Here is a 24,783-nt window from a genome sequence, read left to right as displayed (position 1 = left end):
GCATATTGTACCACGGAGGTAAAATTGGTGCTGGCTTTTCATATGGCACACTGGCATTGTCATTAGAAAAGAAAAAGCTATTGAAACTTGAAATTGTTTCCTAAGTTAGAGTCAAAGTAACTTTTTAGATGTTATATATGAGGAAACTGAGGGCTTCCCTTATAGCTCAGCTGGTAAAGAATCTGCTTGCAATGCAGGAGACCCCAGTTCTATCCCTGGGTCAGGAAGATCCACTAGAGAAGGGATAGATACCCACTCCAGTATTCTTGGGCTTCCCTTGTGTTCAGCTGGTAAAGAATCCACCTGCAATGTGGAAGACCTGGGTTCGATTCCTGGGTCGGGAAGATCCCTTGAAGAAGGGAAAGGCTACCCACTCCAGTATTCTGGCCTGGAGAATTACATGGACTGTAGATGGGGTCACAAAGAGTCAGACAGGACTGAGCGACTTTCACTTTCACTTTCATGAGGAAATTAGCTCAGGGTAGAAAACATATTCAGGATGAAGTTAACTATGCAATTATCTTATGAAATCTCATGGAAGAACTTTATTTTCAGTTTAATACAAAAAAAGATACATAACTGGTATTTCCAAATATTCCTATTTCACCCCTAATTACACTTGAAGTTTTATTCTGTATTGATTGATCTCAAATGTGATCTCAAATTTTGAACTCAAAACTTCATGCCTACCTATGCTTAATCATTCTTCAGGATTTCTTTTTTTTTTTTTTTTATGGAACGCTTCACGAATTTGCGTGTCATCCTTGCGCAGGGGCCATGCTAATCTTCTCTGTATCGTTCCAATTTTAGTATATGTGCTGCCGAAGCGAGCACCATTCTTCAGGATTTCTATAGCACAATAGGGTATCAGGATATTTAGAAGGCATCTGCTATTAGAGCCGACTTTAAATTTTCATTAATATTAAAGGCTGTTTGGGCTAGGGGCATAGAGAATGGGGCATTCATGTCTTGAGGAAATAAGAGATAAGAACAATATTTGACTACAAGAATAAACATAAATTGAAAGATGACAGTCATGGAAAGACAAATCAAAATCCAATTCATGTCAGTGAGAATTATATCCTTCACATCTTCACCAACTTTGGTATGGTCAGTCTTATTGACCATTCTCCGTGTGTGTTAGTTGCTCAGTCATGACTTTGCGACTCACAGACTGAAGCCTTCTAGGCCCCTCTGTCCATGGAATTCTCCAGGCAAGAATACTGGCAGGGGTTGCCATTCCCTTCTTCAAGGGATCTTTCTGACCCAGGGATCAAACCAGGTCTCCTGCACTGCAGGCAGATTATTTACTATCTGAGCTACTTGGGAAGCCTGTTGACCATTCTACTAGCAGTATTTCATTTGTCTTATTTTGCATTTTCTTAACAATTAGTGAAGCTGAGCATCTTTTCTTGTTCTTATTTTCTATCTGTATGGATTCTATTGTAAAGTGGATATTCAACTATCTTCCCCATATTTTTAGCTAGGTTGTTTTCTTATCATTGAGATTGAGTAATTTTTATGTATTAAAAAAAAAAGTCCTTCATGATAACTATTCCTTGAATATATTTTCTCCCAATCTGTAATTTGTCTTTCACCCTAACTGTACTTTTTTAGGCAAAAGTTTTAAATTTTGATGAAGTACAGTTTATCAAGATTTTTTTTTCTGTTTCTCTGATCATGCTTTTGGTGTAGCATCTAAGATATTTTTGCCAAGTCTCCATCACAAATATTTTCTCCTAATTTTTCTTCTGCAAGTTTTATGTCTTATATTTAGGTCATCAAAGACCCATTTTAAGCTAATTTTTCTGTAAGGTGGTGTGATTTATGAGTCGAATCTTTTTAAAAATTTATTGTTGTTGTGTTATTCGCTCACTCATATCTGACTCTTTGTGACCCCATGAACTGTAGCCCACCATGCTCCTCTGTCAATGTAATCTTCAGGCAACCGTACTGGAGTGGGTAGTTAGTCCAGTCTCCAGGGGTTCTTCCCAAGCCAGGGATTGAACCCAGGTCTCTTGCATTGCGGGAAGCCCTTTTTTTGCATATGGATACCTAGTTATTCCAGCATCACTCGTGGAACAAAATATTTTTTCTCCACTAAACAGCCTTTGAAACTGTCAAAATCAATTGTCCATATGTGAGTAAGTCTATTTCTGGATTCTATTTAGTTCAATTGATTTATTTCTCTTTACACCAAAACCACACTCTCTTAATCACTGTAGCTATTGAGTGAGTTTTGAAATTAGATAGTGGTAACTCCCCAACTTTATTTTTCTCTCTCAAGACTGTATTGACTATTCTTGGTCAAATATATTTTTAAAATGTGTAGCTGCATATGAGTTTTAGAATTAGCTTTTTCATTTCAGTTCATATAGTTTCTACTGTGACTAACATCTTCAAGTTTATCATCTTTTCTTCTGCATCATCGGATTTGTCTTTGTCCCACCCAGGGTATTTTCATTTCAAACATTATAGCTTTCATCTTGAAAAGCTTGATTGGAATTTCTTTTACTTCTCCCATATAGGTAACATACTGAACATACACAATACAGTTATAATAAATGTTTATAGAGTCCTAAAGTCCTTGTCTGTTAATTCTAACATCTGTGTCAGATCTTGATCAATTTTAATCATTTCTGTTCATTATTGATTATATATTCCTGATTTTTTTACATTTATTGCAAACTTTGGTTAAATTCCAGACACTTGAAACTTGATCTTTTGGGGTGCTGGATATTTTTGTATTTCTATAAAAATTCTTGATCTTAGTTTGGAAACATAGTTAAATTACTTGTAAACAGTTTGATCCTAAATCTTTGAAGATTTGTTAGGTATAACTTAGAACATAGTCTAAGGCTAATTATTCCCTACTGCTAGGTGAAAACCCTTCTGAAAACTCAACTCAATTCCCCCATTCATAATTTCTTCAAAACCATTGTTACATGTATCTAGGCTGCTTAGTGGTTGTTTTAGGAGGAAGAGTGAATCAGATCTGTTACTATATCTCAACCAGAAGCAGAAATCCAAATAATTTTTGTGCATAGTGATTTTCTTAAATGGATGTTCCCAAACATTAGAGGCATTATTTGAATGTCAGTATATCCTTGGAATTGTGTGTTGAAAATTTAAATTTTTAATAATTCTGAGTTACTCTGAAGATGTACAACATACAGCAAGAGGTACTTTTTACTGAGGCTTTTTTTTTTTTTGGTGAGACGGATTTGACAATGAATTGTTTATCTGGTTACTCAGACCAACCATATACTTAATAGTTGCTGAACATGCTGATTCTATTTTCCTGTTAACACTGGGTACAGAGTAGTATCATGGTTACAGTTTATTGATCTATAAAAAAAGTCATAAACTAATTTGGTGATAACTTGAGTGTAACTTATAAAATATACCTCATGCTTGCCAGGAATTTCTCCTATATTTCAAGTATTCAAGAGTTTATTCCAGATCGTTACAAATAAAACACATTTGTAAGATGATGAAATGGTAGCTATTTACAGGGCAAAGAATTTTTTCATTTCAAAGCTAAAAATAAAAGTTATAGGAAATAATATATATGTGTATACACATATAGACAGATAGTGCATACTAGTTGTATTTTAAAGCATTGGGTTATTCTATTGTCATTTACAAAAACAGAAAAGCAATGTGCATGAGAATACTAAACCAACCTACAGTACAGGAGTAAGAATGTCTTCTGAAATGCAGCCATTTTAGGGTAAAATATTACATCAGTTAAAAGAGTATAATCTTTAAAATTTAGCAGTAAATACACTATGTCTAGTAGAAGTTTAAAGAATCTAATTATCTATATCCTAATTAGGTCAGCCAAAATGTCAGTTCTTTTCACTTGAAAGTTATTGGAGTCCAGAGATCAAATCATGATTCAGCTTTAAGTTCATATACACAAAAGTTTAAACTGATTTCAGAGTAAATTATCCCAGTGTTTTAATATTGATGGGGATGGCACGGGTGCTAAGCTAATTTTACTTCCTTATTGACAATGCAGGTAACAGTGACCAGTAAATAGCCCATGCTGATGGAGAAGTGGGAGGTGGGGACAGAAAGAGAGGGAGACTTAGTACACCCATGAGATCACTGGGGCTCCAGTGTAATGTCAGTCTGGTTAATCACCTGTGACTCTTCAAAAGCTATCTAGCTAATGACTTCATGAAGTCTAGCATCATTTCCATTTTTATTTATATATGTTCAAAGACCTCCAAGTGCTAGTCACTGTTTAGACATGAAAAAAAGTCATATTCAGCTCACAAACCAAGTACAACTTTAAAAGACAAAGACATACTGACAAAGAAAGAAATGTTTTGTGCTATGTCATCATAATTGTGTTGGCATTTAATTTGTGATCTTTAAATGTCTAAGTGCTCAGCGTAGCATATTCCACAGAAGTATATATTGGTCTGATAGGAAAAATTTAGCAGTAAACTTTGGCACAAAATTAGAAATAGTGACATTTAAGAGGCCCAATATAATTTGGGGTAGAATTGTAATAAGTATAGTTAATGTCTTGAGGTTTTAAAATGAGATTTTAAAACTGGATCTTATGTTTACACTGAAGTATAATCACAGATATATTTTTATTTTATTTTTTAAGGACACACAGATACAGTAAGTTATAGAGCCTCTTTTGTTTCACACAGAGATAAGAGAAACAAAATGTTATTCCCTGTGGAAATATTAAGCACGTATTTGTTATCTGTTACAATAAGAATTCAGCAAACCCACTGTGAAAGTAATGCTATTAGCCTAAGTAAGCAGGACGTTGGCCATGTCACAGCGCTGCGTATAAACAGGTACACAGACATGGGAGGTGACAGGAAACATCTGCCTCTGAGGGAATTGACAAATCCCTGGAAGTGGAATAAGTGACAGATTCGAGCTGACGAGTGACACAGAAAATGTGTTGTGTCGGGAGGTTACCGTTGTTGCCTTACAAAAATCTGTTTTGGTTTTGAGTTATTCCAACTGTTTACCCCAGTCTAGGAAGGGAAATCATGTCTTATGCAAAACCAATTCTGGAAGTGATTTTAATGGACCTGAGTTTCAGAATTATGTCAAGAGACTATTACCACCACTTCCACTTCCTTTTTTCCTGACAACAAACAAGTGAATAAATGATTTGGCACTGTGAATTGTATGCTTTTCTCTATACAAAGTGGAAAGGAAAATTAAGGACTTTATTTGGATAAAAAGAAATGTGTATACTTTCATTCTCTCAAGGAGTGCTGTAAATTATGTATCTCCTATGTATCAAGCACTATGCAACTATATTTAACTTGCTCAAATTAGTCCTTCATTTATCCACTTTATTTTATACTTTTATATTAAATTTATTTATATTTATAAAGGGCCCTTAATATTTATCATCTTTCATTACTGACATTGAAAGTGATATCCATGATCAAGAATTTAATTGGGAATTCCATGGTGGTTGAACGTTTAAAACTCAAAGATTCCACTGCAGAGGGCACGAGTTTGACTGATCCTTGGTTAGGGAACTAAAAACTAAGATGCTGCATACCACATGGCTCAGCCAAAAAAAGAGAAAAATTCAATTAAAAAAAATCTGGATATCTGATTATATGCATTCTATAAATATACAAATTCTGAATTAATGTTTCATTTAAATGTTAGGATTGTCTTTTATCAAGTTTTAGATCCAGGTTTCTATAATGACTATAGCGATCAATATAAACATTTTACATGTTCCTTGGCCCAACACATATATTTAGTACTATATGTAATATTATGGTTCCCATCCGTGGGGTCATGTTAATCCCATGGAATGTGTTTCATAGAACCTTTAGTTTTAAACCTTTTTTAAAATTTTTAGTTGAGATGAGGTTCAGAAATAGAAGCTACTTAGAAGGGTCTGCTTCTCAAGAAGGAGAAAATGTTGTCAAAGCATTCAATATGAGTTTTATGTTCTTTTCTAAAATATATTTCTGTTATGCAGACTATTCTGAAACCTAGCTTTTATGAGATCTTGAAAAGTCAAGTCTGTCTTATTCTTCCCATACCCGCATTCAATATCTGAGACAACTGACAGTATAGTGCCTTTTTTTACCCTTATTCACCAAACACTTACTGAATCTTTTTTATGTCAAATGACATAATATGCAATGTGCACACAGACAGACACAAACACACATACACACATACACAAGTGACAGAATTCCTATCTATAGGAATAGACAAGAATATGTCTAGTGGCGAAGAGGAGAAGGTAGAACAAGGAGCAGCTGTATTAGAGTTGCTTGTATTCAGTAATGACATATGTAAAGAGTTGAACCAGTAGTCTACTATTTTAATTATTTCCATTTGATGATTATGTTTATAAACAGGAACATACTTAATGAGAACTCAGCTTTGAATTTCATATCCTCTCCAGTTAGTGTTTAGATCATTTCCCGTTTAAAAATACCATTCACGTAAATAAAAATACAAAAGATTTGGCATGCCATGTTTTACCTCAAAGCTGCTGTGTTTCTTTAGTAGGTGCAGAAATTTAAAAAGCTTAAGTAGTACTTGCTTCCAGAGAAGGCAATGGCACCCCACTCCAGTACTCTTGCCTGGAAAATCCCACGGACGGAGGAGCCTGGTGGGCTGCAGTCCATGGGGTCGCTAAGAATAGGACACAACTGAGTGACTTCACTTTCACTTTTCACTTTCATGCATTGGAGAAGGAAATGGCAACCCACTCCAGTATTCTTGCCTGGAGAATCCCAGGGACGGGGGAGCCTGGTAGGCTGCCGTCTATGGGGTCGCACAGAGTCGGACACGACTAAAGTGACTTAGCAGCAGCAGCAGCAGTGCTTGCTTCAGCAGTACATATACTAAAATGCTTAAGTATACTTAGTGTTGAAATATGGAAAGAAAATATTTGAAGTAGTCATAATCCTTTGAATGATTATTACAGGTATTTATTGACTGATATGTTAAACTTTCGTTAATTATTTATAATAATAATAAATAAATATTTAAAATTTTAAGCTAAAAGTGCTATGCAGTAAATTAATCGTGTTAGACTCTGGGATTAATATGACCTCAGGAATGGGAGGGCTTGCCAGGTGGCTCAGTGGTAAAGAATCTGCCTGCTAATGAAGGAGACGCAGGTTCAATCTTTTGGTCAGGAAGATCCCCTGGAGGAGGAAATGGCAACTCACTCCAGTATTCTTGCCTGAAAAATCCCATGGACAGAGAAGCCTGACAGGCTACAGTCCGTGGGGTCACAAAGAGCTGAACACGACTGAGCAGATGAGTACGCATGAACCCAGAAATGCGAATAATAAATACTACTGAATGTGATTCAAATGAAGAAGAGGATAAATTAGCCAATACATTCCCACTATTTCCCCCTAGAGGTAAAAAGTAGATACTTTAAATGCTTTGAGTTCACAAAAAAAGAAAAGTCTTTTGTCCTAGATTTAGAAGAAAAAAATACCACTCAGTTGTTCACAATCACAAGTGGGAGGAACAAACCTATGGATGGAATTGGAATAGTAATCAGACCAGACACCACCACTAAGAGAACATTTGCTTTTAAAGTGTAGAAGATATTTTTAAGAGAGCAGTTGTTTCCTGAAATGAAGCTAATCTCAACAGAGTTTTTTAAAAAAGACTTCAGAAGATGTGCCAAACCAGACTTTTCTAATTCATAAGCTAACATATTGCCTTATACTATGCGAAAATGTATCATTATTAAGTACTCTCTTGTAGTAAAACATAAAAATGACCAGAAAGACATACACTTTCAAATATAGTTCATTGTATTAAATGGCAACATATGTACCACAGTCAACTGTTTTCCAAAGTTGCATGTTCTAAAGAGTGCCTGGTTTTATTTACACAGGCAGTTGCAGCAGCATCAGCTGCTTCAAGAGATTTCAGTGGAATAGGTGGGTTAGGAGAGCTCTTGGAAAGTTCGTCAGAAGCATCAAAATTAAGCTCCAAAAGTGCTAAGGAGTGGAGGAACCGAAGAAAGAAAAGAAGACAGAGGGAGAATCTTGAAGGAAACAACAAAGGAGAGGGAAACAGGTTTCCCAAGTCTGAATCTGAGGACAGTGTCAAAAGAAGAAGTTTCCTCTTCTCCATGGATGGAAATCGACTAACTAGTGACAAGAAATTCTACTCCCCTCATCAGGTACAGCTTTCTACTAAGGATTCCAGTTTGTTTTGTCATTTCTGTATCTTCGTATATTTTTGTAGCATCTGATGTAAATGAGGGACAGGGAACTAACATTTAATATGATTATTTAAATGTATATCATAAACTGTCTTTAAAAGAGACTTTTATTAAATCATTAATAAGTTTGATTTTACAGTAATCAGTTTTAAGCACTATAGTATTTTGAGGCCATTTTCTCAATCTGCTTTGTTGGGAGATAGGAGGAGTGAAACCTACCTATCAAACTTTTTCCTTCAGTGAGGCAGTTTTGTAATCTCTTGTCTACCTTTTCCATTTTGAGACCTCAAATGAACCTACCTTTTTTGCACATGGTTTTCTGCCTTTAATATCTGAGTATTAGATATTACTAATATCTAATGTATTAGATACATTACTGTGAGATATGTATGAATTTTGCAAAGAAATGTCTATGGATTTTGTTTCTGTCTTTTGATGTGAGAACTGTACTGTATCTTCCATTATGCTGATATGGTGTCATTCCATGATACATTAGGATGAAATTATGACCCAAATTCTCTCGAAGAGAATTAAATAAAAGACGGTCTATTTTGCTCTGATTTAATGCCAAGTACCCAATTCTTCAGCATATTTTCAAGTCAAATAGGGTAAACAGTATCAACTTTACTCATAAGTTTTATCAGTTGCATAATGAAGAGTAAATAGTTATGAAATCTGTGATAAGTACAGTTATGGCTTAGAACCCTATTTGGTTCCATTAGAATTTCATGTGCTATGAATTATTAACTCTTCTAATTATTTTAACCTGGGTCAGCCAACCAACAAATATTTATTGCTCACCTACTATGGTTCACAAGAGAAAGAAATAGTTCTACAAAAAAAAAAACTCAATGAACAAAACAATGTAATTCACTGACCTCATGGATTTTTATACAGAAGGAGGAGACAGACAATAAATAAGATAAGTAAGTCACAGACTATGTCAGAAAGTGATAAGTACAATTGCAGGGGAAAGGCAAGAAAAGAAAATCAAGAGCACTAGCTGGTGGTTAAAAAAAATTAAATAGGATGGTTTGGGAAGCCTTGACTGTAAAGGAGACCTTGCAGCAAAGATTTTGAGGAGGCAAGAGAACAGGCTATCTATCGAAGTGCATTTTAGCCTCACTGAAGAGCAAGTGGAAAGCCCTGATGTGGTAATATGCCCAGAATGTTCAAGAAGCAGCTGAGAAGCCCCTGTTGAGTGAACCAAGAGGAGCAACAGCAATAGGAAGTTAGCTGAAAATCAAGAGTTTAAATACTAAAAACAGAATTGGTATATACATATATTATATGTAGTTCATTTCATATTTGGAGATAGTGAGACAGATAGGGAGATAGGAAGAGAGGGAGATGGTAGGATGATAGGCAGGTAGACTGATAGATAAATGGATAAAATAGACAACAGATGTTGCAAAGAAAAAGAAATAGCCTATTAGCATTGACAGTTACATACCCCAGTAAAAATATGCACAAAACATTAACACAATCACAAGCAAAAATATACCAGAAGCATTTTACAGTTTCTGGTTGTGTAAACAAACTCTCTAAAAGGAAAGAGTTTGTTTACACAAACAAACAAGGTGGACAGGGCATAATGTTCAAAACAAATATATCTTTAAAATCATTAAGGCCAATTAGGCATAAATTATGAGTACCCTGTCCTCTACTAACATAAATTTTAGGTGTTAGTTTACATTTATTATATTATTTTATTCTTAAATACAGAGTACATATTCATAGTACAACGTGAAAAAGTACTTAAAGGCAAACAATGGAAAGTGAATCCTCCTGCCAAGATTTTATCAATGTTGTTTGAACACAGGGAAGCAATTTATTTTAAAACAGAAGCTTCATAGCTAGAACCAAGTGTAGTTGCTGACTTACTGGAAACATTGATAAGCCACATACATTTAACTTGAAATGCCATGCTTCTATTAGAACATCTTCAAATTCTCTGTGTCTTCCATTCTGACTTCCCAAATTCACTTCAAGTTCAGTTCTTGCATGCAGGATTGTGTCCTTACACTTAAATGCTTCGATTTTACCTTTTGCTACTGAAAATTAAGAAAAAGAATTCAGATTTACCTTCTTAGAACAAGACAAAAAAAAAAGATACCTAGAATTTATATTTTGGCATGCCTGAGGCAAAGAAAGTTGGGCTTTTGGTCCTTAATGCAGAAAAGCTTGTTTTCTCCAGAAAAAGGGCTGCCACAGCTGTGGGTATTCCCTGCACTCTGCTGCATCTTCTAGTGTGTTATTTTTGGTTTATTTTCTCTGAATACTATTTTTGCTATCTTCTTTTTTCAGTCTCTGTTGTCTTGAAAGCTGTGCTCACACCCATTATTATACTTTCCAAAGAGTGAACAGAAATTTCAAATAAACCCAAGGATTTGAAACGCCTCTGAAAACATGTCAACATAAAAACATGCAAATTAAAGGCATGTACCAGATACATTTTAGATGTACACACATATCACACACTCCCAACCACTATGTATAGACAGACTTTAAGTTTCCAAAGACAATATTCTAATACAGGGATATAAAGATGATTGAATTGAACCATCTTAGGAATTAGTGTAAGACAAAGCTGGTATTAGGGCTTGCATAGTGGCTCAATGGTAAAGAATCTGCCTGCAATGCAGAAGACCCGGGTTCAATCCCTGGACTGGGAAGATTCCCTGGAAAAGGAAATGGCAACCCACTTCAGTATTCTTGCCTGGAGAAACCCATGGCTGGAGAAGCCTGGTGGGCTACACTCCATGGGGTCACAAAGAGTTGGAAACAACTGAGCGACTAACACTTTCACTTTCTTTTCAAAGCTGGCATTCCTCTGAGTGCAGGGTGAGGTCCACCTGCATTAGAATCACCTAGAATCTATGTTTGAATTCTCAGATCCCAGTGTCCTGGGTCTTTCCTCATAGCTCAGTCGGTAAAGAATCTGTCTGCAATGCAAGAGCTCCAGGTTCGATTCCTGGGTTGGGAAGATCCCCTGGAGAAGAAAATGGCAACCCACTCCAGCATTCTTGCCTGGAGAATCCCATGGACAGAGGAGCCTGGCGGGCTATGGTCCATGGGATCACAAGAGTCAGACATCACCACCACCACCACAGTGTCCTACCCCTGATTACTGAATCCCAGTTCCAGAAAGCTGGGACCTAAAAATACACACCAAGGTTTCAAAACATGAGTGTGGACATAAAAATATTATATTGATAATTTAAATTGATTGTGAGGAGATTAAAAGCATCATCATTCCTTATTATTGAGGGCTGAATGAATGTCTTCACAATGTCTAATTTTTTGATCACTTTGATGACTAGAAAATCAGTCTAGATACTGCCTGACATTGGGTAGACAAACTTGCTACATGAACTGAGTGTCACATAGACACAGTCTCAGCCTGGATAAGCTGAGCAGTCATTAATTCCTGTGAATATTTCTAACCAAATCCAAAGGAATAGCACATTTCTCGATGAATAGTATCTTTCCAGAATATCACTGACACAGAAGGCAAAAAAGATGATTCTAGTGCTTTGCAGTCAGGGGAAAGCCATAAAATAAAGCTAAAAATGGGGCATAATAAAATCAGCATGACCTAATTAGGCAGAGGGACCAAAACTAAATTTGAGGGAGTTTGCCTTCCTTATAGTTTTTTCTGCCAAAATTACTATTTTTGGTTTTACATTGAAGCTTTGTGGAAGAAAGGAAAGGTCTAGGTATATTTCCAGCTGCATGTGGATATGTATGCATATGTATGTGTATGCATATGTTACCCAGCTATACAGAGATTTAGAACAGGTCATGAGAGGTTGCTGGGGCAGGGGAGGGGACAAAATATGGGAAATGCCATTGTCAACGAGGAAGGGAGTAAACAAATATTCGGCAGCAGACTAGAGATGTTTTTGAAAACTATCATCAAGGCTAAAACAAACAAAGAATTATTTGGCGCTACTGATTTAAAAGCCATTCAAAAAATGAAAGAAGGGACTTCATGTTAAATTCTTATTATTTAGTATCAGAAACTGTCTACTTGATTTATTCATAAATATATATAAGTTTTAAAGTTTTTAATCATCCAGTTCCTTTTAATGAAATTAAATTGATATTAGAAGGATAAGCTATCCTCTACATCACCCTTACTGGTGAAGACATGTATAAGTATTTTTAAAACTAGTGTGAAATTTTAAGTAAGAATAGTAATTTACATCAATCTAGGAATTCTCTCTGTTGTGTTTGCTATGGCATATATTCTCTCAAACAAGGTGAATCATTAGTAGCCATCTGGAAAACTTAGCAAATTTAGAAGACCGCATCATAGATAAGTTTTGTGGCTTTTATGCCCATGTGCAAAAGACAAGAAGGCCCAGAAAATAACAGTAACTTCCTTTTAAAACTCAAAAAAAGAGAATGGAGAGATAATGCCTTTGTTTTTAAATCATCCAGAAGAAACTTACTTGGTCCAAATATTTTAAATTCAAGCCAACAGTCTCATTGAACTGTAACTTAGTTTCCAAGTCGTGTGCCCTTTCAGATTATAGCATTTAGGAGTGAAAGTCACCTGTTAAAAAGAATCATTTGTCCTCTCCAGCATCAGGTTCCCCACCTAGAACATTACGATGACAAAATCCACCTCATAGGACTACAGTAAAGATTAAATGAAGTGGTCATGCACTTAGTAAACTGCAGATTAGAACTCCTAATCAGAAAAATTACTTAAATTTGTATTGTGGTCTTTAATAAAAATATCAAAACATATGTGTTCTCTATAAATTTGATAAACCGTGTTTAAGAGCAAGACTATTCTTACCCAAAAGCAAATAGATTCTGCAATATTAAGACTTTCATTAAATAGCTGTGTCCCCTGTCCCCATTCTTTCCTTCCTTGCTCTCTCCTCAGTCTCTGTTAAGTATCCGTGGTTCCCTGTTTTCCCCACGACGCAATAGCAAAACAAGTATTTTCAGCTTCAGAGGTCGGGCAAAGGATATCGGTTCTGAAAATGACTTTGCTGATGACGAACACAGTACATTTGAAGACAGCGAGAGCAGGAGAGACTCACTGTTTGTGCCGCACAGACACGGAGAGCGACGCAACAGTAACGTTAGTCAGGCCAGTATGTCATCCAGGATGGTGCCAGGGCTTCCAGCCAATGGGAAGATGCACAGCACTGTGGATTGCAATGGTGTGGTTTCCTTGGTGGGTGGACCATCAGCTCTAACCTCACCTACTGGACATCGGCCAGAGGTGATAATAGATAATAAATTAGCTACTACTGACATTATACACCGATTTGAAATAATCAAGGCCTGGGCGGTTTAGCCTGTTATACTATCCTACTTCCCCAAAATGAAAGTCCTTAAAAATAACATATGATTTTACTGAATGAAAAAACCAATAGACTCTTGAGAACCAATTGAATTGTATGGGACCATTAACTTTCAAATGCTTTAGGTTAAAAGAGCCTGGTTTTTAGAGTTTGGGGTGAAAACTCCTATCTGCAAATTCAACACAAAATAATGGGCACTATGACAACCTATTACAGATGTCTGTTCACCCAGAATTGTATAATAGTCTATTCATATTCTGGAAATTTCATATACTTAAAATTAAATAATTTAATGGCCAACATATTGATAACAGGCAGTTTCGGTACAACTGCCAATATTTTACAGTGACTCTAAAATGTTCTGATGTCTATTAAATGACTCTAAAATGTTTTGATTTCTTATAGGATGGCACATGGAAATAATTAAAAAAATCTCAGGAAAGCACACACATTTCATTGTACATCTGTGTTCGTGCATAGAAAAAAATCGGCCCATATATGTCAATATTTTCAATATAGCCTCAAGAAAATAATTCAGCCTTAATATTAATATTACATAATACTATTATTTGTTTTGGGGGAAGAGTAATCTGATTTTAATTATTGAGAAAGCTAAAATACTTTTCATTTGAATTAAATGAAATAATAAATGATTTATGAAAAATTTCTCTGGAAATTCCAACAGGTAAATTAAAATATTTCTGCAACATAATTGCCTTATACAATTGCACCCAACTGGTAAATTCTTGTTTTAACCCTGTAGGGTATCACCTGTGATTTTTTTAAGTATTTATAATTTAATAATAAATTAGTATTTTATTATTATTTGAAAATTGTTACTTGGGAAAACTGCACGTGGCATGACTTTCCAAAGAAATGCTAATGTTGTGTTGTATTACTCACTGAAAAGGGTGGTTTGAGCCATCAGTATTTGGTTTGCAGGGTACCACCACTGAAACGGAAGTCAGAAAGAGAAGGCTAAGTTCTTACCAGATTTCAATGGAGATGCTAGAAGATTCCTCCGGAAGGCAAAGAGCCATGAGCATAGCCAGCATCTTGACTAACACGATGGAGGGTAAGAAGGCAGCTATGGGATAGTCAGCTTTCTATGATTATATAGTTTGGAGAACTATTACTTATTCCCATGGAATTATGAAAGTCAGTTACCCAAGATCAGAACTGTATAATGGACCTAAGCAGATAATATATGGAACACTATTATCACATTGATTACACAACTAATATTGCCTCTATTTCTTTTTGATTCCGATTCTCATCTACCGAGTGATTATTTCACCACTCGATAGCTCATCAGCGAGGATTTATCCTTATGTTATATTATCCTCAAGCAATTAGAGAAAAAAAAATTCCCTTTTTAAGTTTTGGTATGCAGAAGCACAAAGAAACATCTCTAAAACTTCAATCTGTTCTCCAGGCATAGGAGTGGTGATGGGTTGAGGAGGCATATGGGTTGAGTTGGAGAAATCAAAACCTTTGTTCTGTTTCCACAGGAGCCCTAAGAAAAGATCTTTCCTCCATCTTCCACATACACAGAAACCATTACATTCCTTTAATGAAGAGCTGACACAAATATTTGTTGATTTTGACACACAGGAATGGACAACAAATATTACTTCCTTGTTCATTCATTAAATAAGTCCCCATTTCTTCAAGCTTGGAGGAATATTACATCAGTACTGTCATTTTATAAATCCCAATCAGAATTCATATCTAACATGAATTCTTTAGAAAACTTCAATTATATTTTGTATCTTAGTCTATTGGTATATTGGATATGCAAATGGGCATATATTTCATATATATTTCACCCATTAAATTACTAGTACCTTTTTAATAGGCTAGAATTCTGAAAAAAAAAATGAGTAAATATGAATAACAGAACTAGATTTGGGGCTGAATCTATATTAAAAAGAAAAACATACTATATCTTGATGTGTACAAGATCAATGCTAATGTGGAGACAGAGAATAAAGGGTCACATATATTAATAATAATCACAGTTTTAGAAAGTATTCTGAAAAAGCTCTTTCAAAAGAAACAGTAATTGATACACTTAATAGTTCTCTAAAACTTACTTTAAAATTCTGTTTTGATAAAGAAAATATAGCAATTTAATAACCCATTACCTAATTAATAGGTAATTAAGTTATTTAACTTGAGGCAACATAATAAGTTTGAAGTATTTTTTCGGCTAAAAGACATTTTTCATAAATATTTTGTGAAAATATTCAATGGAATTGTCTTCTCAAGTCTGTTAAACTAATATGAACTTCCGTCCCTAAGTAAAAGTATCAATTTTATCAAATAATGTATAATCTACAACAACAGTAATTTGGTTATATTGTTATTTACTATCTCATTCTTTATTGTTCCTCCAGAACTTGAAGAATCTAGGCAGAAATGTCCACCATGCTGGTATAGATTTGCCAATATGTTCTTGATCTGGGACTGCTGTGATGCATGGTTAAAAGTAAAGCATCTTGTAAATTTAATTGTTATGGATCCATTTGTTGATCTTGCCATCACTATTTGCATTGTCTTAAATACCCTCTTCATGGCCATGGAGCACTACCCAATGACTGGTCAATTCAGTAGTGTGCTGACTGTAGGAAACCTGGTGAGTTCATTTGAAGTTTACTTATTTACTTTGTCAGAGATAAGGCAGATAGACCAAAGAAGAAATCCATTTGTGCTATGCAGAACCCCCGAACTATACCCTCTTTTCTCAGAGGAAGAAATATCTAAAGGAATATTGAAGGCGTTCTCAGGGATAAGGTCTAGAATTCAACTGGTATGAATACTGACTGTTGAGACCAACATCTGTGCTGATTGATCATGGTGTTTTACCCTTTGTAAACTTGTTAAAATCTTTACTGTCAATCTTGCTGAAAAAAAAGCAGAAATCATGAGGTCTAACTCTGGCTCCATAAGCATGCAGTTTTAACATACACAGCTTATGAAGAAATAGTTCTTTGAAGGGAATACATAAAGATTGATTTCTGTGCAAACGAGGGCATAGTTGTTTCAAACTGAACTGCCTAATAAAATGCTTCAGTAGAATTCACACAAGAGAAGAAATAGTTGATAAAAATGCATTTGTAATTTAGCCACACTCTGGTTCATGTTACTTGGGCAGACATCTGTATATGTGTATGCCGACATATACATTTCCTCCTTCTAATGAAGAAACTGAAATGGATGAACAAGTAAAAAAAGAATTTAAATAGTTTATTAATCAAGACCTTTTTTTTTTGGCACAAGATAGAAACAGAATTCAATAGCCTAAGAGGAAAATAAAAAGACTGTCTCATGAAATGGAAAGAAAAAGACGAATTACCAAACCATATGAGGATAATTTTGCAACTGGGCTTCAGGAAATGCTTTAACCAAGGGATTGGATGTAGCCCAACCATTCATTGCATCTTTTGTCTGTAGGTCAGGAAATATGATCACCCATACCTTGTTGGTTCTAAATCTTGTAACCTCTGCAATGGAAAAACACTGAATCTCTTTTTCAGTTCCAGTTTAAAGACTCTCGTGATAGGACTCTGATTAGCATAGCTTGGATCAGATGCTTCTCTCTGGTTTAACCAACATTGGCGAAGGTAGATTCATGTGAAAATCGCAGTTCTGAGGAATTACACAGGTGGAGGATTAATTCCCAACAGAAAGAAGAAAGGGAATACTGGGCAAACAACTGTCTAAGTGTCTACTTCAATAAGTGACCTCAACTTCACTGCATTATTTGACTCAGTATAACACCCACCAGATTCTTGAGACTTTCTTCATCTTTGACACCTGTGATATTGATTTTTGTGTGTATGTGTCTAATTGGCTCCTTCATCTTTCCAATCACTCAATATCTCTGCTTCCTTTTCTGGACTTCTCTTCTTTTGCCTATTAGGGCTATGTTTTTCACTCAATATTTGTATGTATTCAACAGCTCTATGTATTATCTACTCTTACAAGTTGTGTTCTATTTCTGTATTTCCAGCTGTTATAGATTATTGCCCCGGGATAACTTTAAACATCTGAAAGATGATCTTTCTCACAGTTTATTGAAAGCCCTAAAAATTTCAAGTTAGTTTTGTATTACCTCTAGTAGTAGCCTTTCAGTTTCAAAGAGGCTGCCAGCTTCAAAATAGAAACCTTTTATTTCTTATATACAATTTTATATCAAGACCCATTGTTTCTTTTTTCTAGGTATCAGTTCTTTTTACCTCTATAGCTACCATTAAAATTGTAATTCTAGTACTCTACACTCAGTCTGCTTTCATCTTGCCAAAGTATCTATTGTCTATATTTGTGGTTCAACAATCTTACCTGGTTTTCAACACTCCCCCTCTAATCCCATCCTTCCTATGTCATCTTATTTTCCATTGTTTCCTAGCCAGTCACCATCAGTCTTCTCAGAACAGCCTTGACACTATAACCCACAAATGTTTATATGTTTATATAGGGAAAGTAATTCACAGTTCTCTATATTCATATTTAAAGTGTCCTGACTCAAATCACTTCATCTCAATTTTTCATATTCTTTAAGGTCCAGCCATAGCTTCCTCTCCCCTCTAATATGACTCTCAGTCCATACTGAGCACACTTTTAACTCCTAATCCATTTCTGTGAATAGAACATGGTTGAACATTAAACATTTTCTTGTTGCATCATAATTCTTGTTTTTCAATTCCACTACATATTACTCCATGGCAGAGATCACATCCTACTTTTCTTTTGTATCTCTCAGAGTGTTTACATGGGTGTAGCTTGATAAATAACCATTTGTTTCCTATCCATAAAAGAACATGAGCTTTGGAATCAGGTAGAACTGGGTTTGACCTTACTAATAATGTAGCATCTGGACAAGCATGATAAAGACAATTTTGAGTCTTTGTTTTCTATTATTGAAACGGATATAATAATACTCATCTCCCAGAGTTGCTCTGACGGTCTAATGAGATAATGTGAAAACACAACACTTTGCCTGGCATCTAGCACGTGCTCAATAAACAGCTTCCTTCCTCTTATGTACGCTATTAACCTTTCTTTGAAATACTGATGGAAAACAGTTCTGGTCTAGCTCTGTATTTTTCCCAGGACAGTTAGGGAAGTTGAACTGTTAGGAACAATTTGGGAAATTTGTCAGAGTGACACAGGAAATTGAGGTCTTAAAGAATTTTGACGTTGAAGCAATGGAGTACAGAAGCACAGGATAGGAGATGTTGGATTATAGGATGATCAAACGGAACAGCACTAGACTAAAACACCAAATTTGGGTCCAAGTCCAGTTGTCTGTGCTAAAAATCTGATCTTGAAAAAGTCACAAATATTGTTTTCTCATGAGTACAATGTGTTGGGACTAGACGATTTTTCATGTCTCTCCTCATGCTAAAATCTATAACTTTGAGTATCAGTGGAGATAATGAGGTAGAGAAGTGAAGTGAAATACTGATCAGTGGTTGACTGTAACAGAACCATGGATAAGCTGAGTTTAATATTAGGGAAACAAGACTCAAAGATAGAGAACACAGGTGACCGGAAACTGACGTAACTATTTGTAACCGTAAGAACAGGCGAATGTGTAAACTGACTGTTACTACTAGCTAAAAGCTCATTAATATTCTCTTTCTCTCTGTGTGAGAGAGAAATATTGCTTGCATTATGAGTACTTAGCTGACTTTGGATCTATGGTATATACCATAGATGGGTGTTGCATTGCGTATTTTGTGAAGATTTTATAGTTTTCTTACTAAAATCAATTTAAAATTTCTCTGGACTAGTTTATTACTATTCAAGTGATTCCATACTGCCTTATAAATAAGGAAATTGAGTTTCTGGTTGAATTAATAACAAAAGAATGTGCCATAAAAGAGTTGTGGCACTTTCAGCCTTTATTTAGATAAATGTGCTTTTTTGTATCCTCTTTCTGCTGAAACATATAAAAATTATATCATTTCCCTGTTGATTGCATGGATCAAATTTAAGTTTCAAGAGACCTCAAATCTTGATTGAGTTTCTCTAAGATTCTGTTTTGCTTTTGTGTTTTTTTTTGTTTGTTTTAACCACTATTAAACACATGCACTCATTTTACTGATTCTATAAGCAAAAAATCTTCCATCAAACATAGTAGGTTACATAATCCCTTCATCATATAAACATTTCCAACTACCCTGTAACTTTTTCTTCAGGGAATATCGATAGAGATCTCTAGCTCCTACACTATTTGTTTTTCTTACTGCAACTCTCCCAACTAGAGATTAAAGATTCACAATATCCCTCTATTCTGCTAGACCCAGATGGGAACTTAGAAAATGATACCTGTTCTAAGGACTTTATAAGCTATTTTCAAATAAAAGCCTAAAGAAACATGATTAGCAAATTATTTTAATTAAATGGTGTGGTTTAGGATGTGAATACAAAATCTTAGAAATCTTGAAGGAAAAAAATGGCTTTGTTTATTGAAAGATAATATCATTAGAAGCCAAATTCAAGAACTCACCTATGAAGCCTCTTGCATCAATGAAGAAGTGCTATTTGGCTACCTAATTCCTTTCCTAGTATAAGAGAAAATTGATTGTTGTCTCTTACTAAGCACTACTAACAAAATTGTTATGTAACAATAATTATGGGTACACCACAATTTCTAATAAAATTTGCTAAGCAATTTAATACTGATAGAAATCCAAGAATATTAAACACAGACCTGATGAATATCCCCATTTGACAGATGGGAGAAAAGAAAATCATAAATGTTGACTGATTTCCCATCATTTTTCTTTAAATATATTTCAATTTCATCATCCAAAAAAGAATGAGCAACAAATACTTGGGGGTACAAACCCAAAAGGCATGGGTATGATTAAACTAGAAGTATTTAAACAAGAAGCTAATAGTAATGGAATGAAAGGAGGCTACAGGTATGTCAAATTCACTACAAAAGAGTGGAATGTCAGTCTGGACAAGTAGAGATCCTGTGGAGCAAACTGACCAATATTCAAACTTCAGCCTTTAGAATGAACATTTCTATCTTTTTAATGTATGTATCAACAGAACTTTCCTCTCTAAGTAAATACTCAGTAAGGAAATTTTTCTATCCCTGAATTGAGACCTTAACCCCTAACATTTGATCATTCAAGCTCAGTGTCCTTCAAAACAACCCAAAATGCTCACAATTTGTTTACTCTTGATCCAGACTCTCAGGCTGATTCTCATCCCTATCTTTAGTGCTTATGTTTTCACTAACTGTCATGTGTCATCATGTATAATATTAAAGATTTTTCACTAAACATCTCCTTATTAAAGAAGCTGCTTTGGAAGTCTATAAATGTATTGTCCATAAGAAATTTACCAGCCTAGATGAATTGGGTTTGCAATTTCAACTTGTATGTCCTAATTAGCACTGTATTTCTTTTCAAAGCCTAAAACAATGTCTAGTAAGTAAGCAGCTATTTTTTATGAATGAAATGAATGTCTACAGAAGCATGTAATCCAAACTTTCGAAAAACAAAAAGCTTCCGCAGAAGACAAGATATAATTAGCCTAAGTCCAAACAATAAACATTTGATAATTTTACTGTCTTAGTCTTCTCTTAACCACTGACAATGCTGAACTAGATTGAAATGTAACAAAAACAATTATTAATGATTTTTAGGGCCTAAATTGAAACCATTTAAATAGATAAAAGGCTCTGACATTAAACTGCAAACTGTAATTCAAATGTTTTTAAAGAGAAGTTTCATGCTATAAACTTCATGATTATAAACTTATAGGAATATAAATTTAAGACATTCCTTTTATAAATTTAAAAGAAATTTAAATTTAAGGGTTTTTAAAATGCAGAACATCCTCATGACATTTCAGAAGAACTAAAAAGTTCACCTTTATAATTTTCTACAGGAAGAGATATTTACCTGGATTGTTTCTAACTGGATTTAACTAATATGTTTCTATAATTAGGCTGTTTATTTAAATAGTAGCTGCTCCTAAAACTTTATAACTTATTTTACATTAACCAGGGAAAAAATACTTCAGAGTGAGTTCTTATATAAAATAAAAGAAAAAAAAAACAAATTTTAATGCGCTTTATACCACATATCTGGATTTTCATGCACTAAGCTTACTTGAATTATGTTTTACTTCTATTAGAATGAATGAATGATAACTGAAGTTATGCTATTTTTTTCTGGGATGGGTATTTCCCTTAGGTTTTTCTGTGATTGAGGAAGTGAGATGTTAGCTTGCATTTACACATTTGTAAGAGTGGATCAAGATTTCCTTAAATTAATATTTTAGGAAACCAAATAATCTTGATACTGTTATTTTGATAAAGTTCATTCAAGGTAAAGGCTGATTTACCTTGCTAAGCGGTATGCTTTAGTCATAATACGCAGCTTTTATCTATAGTTAATTAAGATAATTGCTTTAAAAGAATTTTTGCAAGAGTAATTTCATAGCTCTTCATGTCCTTGGGTGTCTTAGCCTGTGGTTTTGAGTTAAAAAACAAAACTGTTTTCAAATAGACATTCATCCAGCCTCTCAAATAACTTATTAATCCTAATTGTTGGTGTATGCATACTGAGAATGTTCTCCTACTGCTTTCAATTAAATCTGCTGTTCCTTGCTCTATTTATCCATTAATGTTAATTCTGAGGCACGAATCCAGAGATAATTATTACAGAAACATTTGTGGCAAATTCATTCTTATTTCAGGAATGTTTATAAAATTATAGAAATAAGAATGGTATCCATTGAATAAAACAACATAAAAATCAAGAATAAAACATGTTTTTTTCCCCATTTGAAGTAATTTTTGAGTGACTTCCAATAATACATAGATTTGTTCTTAATGCCATATTTTTTAAAAATTGGTTGTGATTATGGTAGAAGTATAGGGTACACAATAGCTATAGTAGCTATTAATAATAAACTACCAGTATTAAATTTCAAATATGGACAACGAAATGTTATAACTCAGCATCGTCTTGGAAATCTAGCAGATTCATTAGATAACACAAACCCATTTAAAATATTCCCCAGAAAAAAAATGCTAAACTTGTATATCCATTTGTCACATTTCTTCACTTTAAATTTTAGATATTTTTACTCATAACAGTTTAATATTCTTTACAAATTCTCAATGTTAAAAGTTTTCCAATGCTTGTGAAGTACTGCTCTCTATGTTACTTTAGGTCTTCACTGGGATCTTCACAGCAGAAATGGTCCTCAAGATCATCGCCATGGATCCATATTATTATTTCCAAGAGGGCTGGAATATCTTTGATGGAATTATTGTCAGCCTTAGTTTGATGGAGCTTGGCCTGGCAAATGTGGAGGGATTGTCTGTACTGAGATCATTCAGACTGGTATCTGCTTAGACTATGCTTATATTCTATCTTTCATTGGCAAAACATTTATTTAAAAAATGAATCAGTGTGATTGTTTTTCAAGAATGATGAAAAATGAAACACTTCATAATTATTAGCTGTGTAAGACACATTTTAAAATACACATGTTCTTCTAAAATTATGTTTTAAATGCATTAAACATTTTTTGCTTTAAAGTCTATAAAGAAATGCAAATAAAAAGCTTACACCCAATTAATCTTTTTATCAACATATATTAGTAAAGGGACACGGAAAAAAATGTGTTCCCATTAGCACTTTAGAAAATGGTGTAACAAATTTTTGAATTTGGCAAAAAAAAATTTTTAAATATGCAAACTTTTATAGGAAATTAAGTAAAATGTGTATTTTTAAAATTGATACAAGCTTTTTTATGTTTGGTTAGTTTTCTGATTGTGGCTTTCATTCTGTCTGCCCTCTGATGGAGAAGGATAAGAGGCTTATGGAAGCTTCCTGATGGGAGAGACTGACTGAGGGGGAAACTGGGTCTTGTTCTGCAGCCCATGGGGTCACAAAGAGTCGGACACGACTGAGCAACTGAACTGAACTGAACTTTTTATGTTTACCAAAATTAGTTCATTTACTTTTATATTTTAAATGTCCATTAAAAAATATAACTCATACTCTTAATACTTCTTTTTACTCTCTAAAGTATAGTCAGAGGTGACATTAGTTTGCTAAATTCACAAATGTCTATAATTAAAATATTAATTTGTTTTTATGGTCATATCTGCTGATAAATCAAATGTTTTATTTATCATTTCTGAAATATTTTCTCTTATTTTTGCATTTAAATGATATTATGATTTGACTTACAATTCCAGTATTATTAACACTTTTTTATGGATTTGATTAGTATGCTTTGAAATTTTATATTCCTCAAAGGTGGGTCTACAGTGTAACATACTGATAAAACGATGTCTAACTTTTAAAATTATATTGTGATTACTACTAAGAGTACATTTTCACTTGACTACAGCTTCGAGTTTTCAAGTTGGCAAAATCCTGGCCCACCCTGAATATGCTAATCAAGATCATCGGTAATTCAGTGGGAGCTCTGGGTAACCTCACCTTGGTGTTGGCCATCATCGTCTTCATTTTCGCCGTGGTCGGCATGCAGCTCTTTGGGAAGAGCTATAAAGAATGTGTCTGCAAGATTTCTAGTGATTGTGAACTCCCACGCTGGCACATGAATGACTTCTTCCACTCCTTCCTGATTGTGTTCCGGGTGCTGTGTGGAGAGTGGATAGAGACCATGTGGGACTGCATGGAAGTCGCCGGTCAAACCATGTGCCTTATTGTTTTCATGCTGGTCATGGTCATTGGAAACCTGGTGGTACGTATGTATTACAAACACTCATAATTAAGAACAAGATCAGATAGTAGGTGGGAAGGAGGCCTGATGCAACAGACATATTTGGTTTTACCATCAACAATGTAGACTCAAATCCCAGTACTGGGACTCTGAGCAGGGGCAAGTCACTTAACTTCCCTCAGGCTCAAATTCCAAACTATGAAACTGGAATAACAAAACTGAAATCTTGTAGTTTATGTGAGGATTACATGAGGTATATATATCTGTGAAAGTCTTGGGACAAAAATATTAGTTTTCCTTCTTCAAAGAAATGTTTTCAGCATCAAAACTGATTTGTCCTAATTTTATTTTTATGGCTTGAATTATTTTTTATTCTATTATTATTTTGACAAGATAATGATCTCCAGTAATTACACATACATAGTTTATATTGTTTGTTTACTCAGAGGCATATGTTGCATATCACCAAATTTTAAAGACAAATTTCAATGAAATCTTAGCTCT

At 34.5% G+C, this 24,783-nt stretch overlaps 1 protein-coding gene and 1 non-coding gene across 9 annotated transcripts in view; one reads left to right on the top strand and one right to left on the bottom strand.

Moving 5' to 3' along the window:
- Window positions 1–24,783, top strand: part of LOC147378453 (sodium channel protein type 3 subunit alpha) — a 124,584-nt gene that overhangs the window by 55,292 nt on the left and 44,509 nt on the right. For 3 of the 8 annotated variants that reach the window (XM_086370555.1, XM_086370552.1, XM_086370547.1), the window contains exons 12-17: window positions 7,886–8,176; window positions 13,119–13,463; window positions 14,488–14,620; window positions 15,945–16,183; window positions 22,752–22,925; window positions 23,944–24,300. In XM_086370555.1, the coding sequence (XP_086226681.1) occupies window positions 7,886–8,176; window positions 13,119–13,463; window positions 14,488–14,620; window positions 15,945–16,183; window positions 22,752–22,925; window positions 23,944–24,300 (1,539 nt within the window). The remainder of the gene's footprint in view (window positions 1–7,885; window positions 8,177–13,118; window positions 13,464–14,487; window positions 14,621–15,944; window positions 16,184–22,751; window positions 22,926–23,943; window positions 24,301–24,783) is intronic. The other 5 variants (XM_086370570.1, XM_086370566.1, XM_086370563.1 and 2 more) reach the window with 3 other exon arrangements.
- On the bottom strand, window positions 728–834 carry LOC147378454 (U6 spliceosomal RNA). The gene has a single exon (XR_015154034.1). It is a non-coding gene; the product is annotated as a U6 spliceosomal RNA (small nuclear RNA).

Source organism: Bos grunniens, chromosome 2, assembly GCF_055505025.1.
Source record: "Bos grunniens cultivar Pamir isolate PY7600 chromosome 2, Bosgru_T2T1.0, whole genome shotgun sequence".
Taxonomy (NCBI): domain Eukaryota; kingdom Metazoa; phylum Chordata; class Mammalia; order Artiodactyla; family Bovidae; genus Bos; species Bos grunniens.
This window is presented reverse-complemented; position numbering and strand designations above follow the sequence as displayed.